Genomic DNA, 4085 nt, shown 5'->3' with positions numbered 1-4085 from the left:
TTACATAGATTGTGCATTACATTCACCCATTCACACACACATCCACACACCTTTACATGGATTGTGCATTACATTCACCCATTCACACACACATTCACACACCTTTACATAGATTGTGCATTACATTCACCCATTCACACACACATTCACACACCTTTACATATATTGTGCATTACATTCACCCATTCACACACCTTTACATAGATTGTGCATTACATTCACCCATTCACACACACATCCACACACCTTTACATGGATTGTGCATTACATTCACCCATTCACACACACACACACACACACACACACACACACACACACACACACACACACACACACACACACACACACACACACACACACACACACACACACACACACACACATACACCAATGGTTGAGGATTAGGAAACCATGCAAGGCACCAACCTGCACATCTGGAGCAATTAGGGTTCAGAGTCTTGCTCAAGGACACTTTGACACTAACTCTGGGGGAGCCCGGGTTCGAACTATAGGAACATTGTGGTTGCCATCTGGCCACTCTACCCCTGAGCCACTGCTGCCCCTGTGTGTGTGTGTGTGTGTGTGTGTGTGTGTGTGGGGGTAGAGTGGCCAGATGGCAACCGCAATGTTCCTATATAAAAAAAAAGTTTCCCCATATCATATTTTTTGCTATGTGTGCGTGTGTACAGAATTCAAACTGTAGCATTGATTATTGTCACGGACAGAAGTCATTATTTCCCTTTGCATATGCACCGGACTCGACCGGAGCGCACTCGCCTATTAGTTTGCATTGCATTCAGAACGCGCCCTTCATTAAAAACCAACTGCATCTGTGGCTCTCAGCGCGCGGTGTCCCACTATTGACTGGCTGAATTTGAAGTTTGAACTGCGCTGTGTCAGAGAAGTAACAGATAGAAGCGCGGAAACTTTATCCCCAAAAGATATCCCCCTCACCTCCTTGCTGGAAATAAAACGTCTGGCTTTCCGAGGCTACATCCGTGCTGACGCAATGACTGTCCTGTTTCTGGTTTAGCTTTACGCGTGGGGCACATCATATGAACCTCTCCGTCTCCGGTCAGTGCGGGTTGTTGTTTATTTACATGGCTCAGAAAATAGGTAACAAACTAACATGAGAACGTTATCGAGTTGGAGGAGGAGAAGGTTCACGTGGAAGGTAATGTAGATTGTATTCTGATGATGTGCCAAACTGCTGCTGGCTGCTGTGATGATAATATATAGACCTATGTCTTCTATATTGTGTTCTGAAGGTCGGGCTGACTGCCACTAGTGTTAATGTTATATTTTGTATTGCGTTCTCGGGCCGCTGCGCTGTGCTGCGCGCTGCTGCTGGCACTGTGTGCCAATGATGCCCCCTCTCATGTTGTGTTCTCTTTTCTGGTCTGTGTTGAGTGATCCAACTATTGCAACTTCAATGGGGGAGAGAGAGAGAGAGAGAGAGAGAGAGAGAGAGAGAGAGAGAGAGAGAGTCGCGTTAGAGAGAGAGAGAGAGAGAGAGAGAGAGAGAGAGAGAGAGAGAGGAGAGAGAGAGAGAGAGAGAGAGAGAGAGAGAGAAGGGGGGTCACGTTAGCAACAGGCTAAGCTCACAGCATATCGGTACGTTCGTTCTATAAAGGGTAGATCCGCCACCGTTTGGGGGGCTGCTGAGCCCCTAAACGGTAGCGATCTACCCTTTAATATAACAAACGTACGGGTACATTCGTTGCATGAAGCATAGATCTGCGAGCTCACAGGCTGGGGCAGCCCTCACTTCCCCCTCCGAGTCAGCGGCCGCATGGTCTAAAGTGCCTGCCCAATTTGAGGCTTTTTTATTCCTTTTCTCTTCCCCGTGGCCGGCGGCCCAACAAACTGTTCGCGACCGGGCCGTGAGCCTCTATGCGGCCCACGGGGGACGCGCGACGCACACACTGTTTAGTATTTACTATTATAGTTTTATGTTTTGATAATCAGCGCTTTGCCATATAGATGATACATACACTGTGCCATATTGGAGAGGCCACTGTGTGTGTGCGGCTGTGCGCAGTGCTTTGTTTGACATGCTCCGTATTTGAGCGTGCACCTCCACCAGCCCCTGTTAACCCCCGTCCCCCCCGTCCCCCGTCATACGAAACGATAAATCGACTCAACTTCGACTTTACTGTCTGACAAGTCGACTTGGAAAAATCTCAAGTCGTTAATGCCCTATTACACACACGCGCGCGCGTGCCTGCCAGCCAGCCAGCCAGCCAGCCTGCCTGCCTGCCTGCCTGCGTGCGTGCGTGCGTGCGTGCGTGCGTGCGTGCGTGCTGCATGGTGATGTGTTGTGAACTTGTAGATCTTATTTATTATATGCAATATATTTATTATTAATATATTTCCATTCTGGACACGTCATTATAGGTGAACATTTTACTGAAAATAGCAGATCTACAAGCTCACACTGCATAGATCTGATATTTTTAAAATAGTGGTTTCTGAACAATTTGAACCCCAATGTGTTGCGATCTGAGCTTGTAGATCGAGTGCCTTCATTATTATTGATGTGTGTGTGTGTGTGTGTGTGTGTGTGTGTGTGTGTGTGTGTGTGTGTGTGTGTGTGTGTGTGTGTGTGTGTGTGTGTGTGTGTGTGTGTGTGTGTGTGTGTGTGTGTGTGTGTGTGTGTGTGTGTGTGCGTGCATGATTGTATGTGCGTACATAGTGAGTGTACATCCATCACCATGTGCTGTGAACTTGTAGATCTTATTGTTGTTGTTGTTGTTGTTGTTGTTGTTGTTGTTGTTGTTGTTGTTATTATTAACCAGATATATTCAAGGTAATTATACAGCAGCTGAACATCATACAGAAAATGGCAGATCTACAAGCTCACAACGCACCGCAATGCATTGTGAGCTTGTAGATCTGCCATTTTCAATACTATTTGAAGCAGTGCGCATAGTGGTTAATAAGTTCAATGTTGTATATTATTATGAAGTTGTATGTGATTCTAAAGTGGTGTTGTGTTGTGTGTTGTTCTCTCATCAGATGTGTGTGAACTCACACTGGATCCAAACACAGCACACAGATACCTCTCTCTGTCTGAGAACTACAGGAAGGTGACACAGGTGGGAGAGGATCAGCACTATCCAGATCACCCAGACAGATTTACCTACTGGCGACAGGTTCTGTGTAGAGAGACTCTGACTGGACGGTGTTACTCTGAGGTAGAGTGGAGTGGATGGGTTGGTATATCAGGGACAACCAGAGAAATCAAGAGGAGAGGAGACGGTACTGACTGTAGGTTAGGATACAACAACGTGTCCTGGAGTCTGGAATGTAATGAGTATAACAACAGTTACTCTGTCGTTCACAATGGGGTGGAGACTAAACTCTCTGTCCGTCCCTCTGACTCTGTCCTCCGTCTCCGTCGCTCCAACAGAGTAGCAGTGTACGTGGACTGCTCTGCTGGCACTCTGTCCTTCTACAAAGTGTCCTCTAACACACTGACACACCTTCACACCTTCCAGACCACTTCCACTGAACCACTCTGTGTTGGGTTCAGGTGCTGGTGGGAAGGTTCCTCAGTGTCTCTGTGCCAGATCTAGGAGGAACAGTAACACCATGTGACCTTGATGCACTCATGCACACACGCATGCACACACGCACGCACACACAGCACACACAGCCCTGAATGACCATAACAGGTCTGTAACTCTGAGAGTGATCTGACCTCATCAAACCCTGTACACTCAAGACACGCTCCATATGTGGCCAGTACAGAATTCACTCCATATGTTGATCTGACCCCCACCATGCCAAAGCGCCAGCTCTCGCCCAGCAGTCTGCTGTCACCCAGGAGGATGCATTATTATTATTATTATAACTCAACCTTAATTGAATTCACACTTCCAGCATGATCAGATGATCCTGATCAGAAGCAAGACCATCAGTTCAACACAGACAAATGGATGATAGTGATCCATCAAAGTCCTTTAGTTTATCAGACAGTGGATGGATTTGTTTTTACACCCTGATACCCCGACCAGGACAGGCTTCAGACGCCCCTCCATAGGAGACCAGTGTTGTTTTTGATTTTAGTTTTAGTCACCCGG

The 4085-nt window shown here is 47.0% G+C and overlaps 1 protein-coding gene across 1 annotated transcript in view; it reads left to right on the top strand.

Annotated features, from left to right (window-relative positions):
• LOC306924069 (protein NLRC3-like) overlaps positions 1–3578 on the top strand; it is a gene marked incomplete at its 3' end in the record, with an annotated part of 14607 nt that extends 11029 nt beyond the window's left edge. Inside the window, exon 2 of the mRNA XM_079502410.1 lies at positions 3039–3578. Within this exon, the coding sequence (XP_079358536.1) occupies positions 3039–3578 (540 nt within the window). The remainder of the gene's footprint in view (positions 1–3038) is intronic.
• Between the last annotated feature and the right edge of the window lie 507 nt (positions 3579–4085).

The sequence above is a fragment of the Electrona antarctica genome (genome assembly GCF_951216825.1).
Source record: "Electrona antarctica genome assembly, chromosome: 5".
NCBI lineage: Eukaryota > Metazoa > Chordata > Actinopteri > Myctophiformes > Myctophidae > Electrona > Electrona antarctica.
This window is presented reverse-complemented; position numbering and strand designations above follow the sequence as displayed.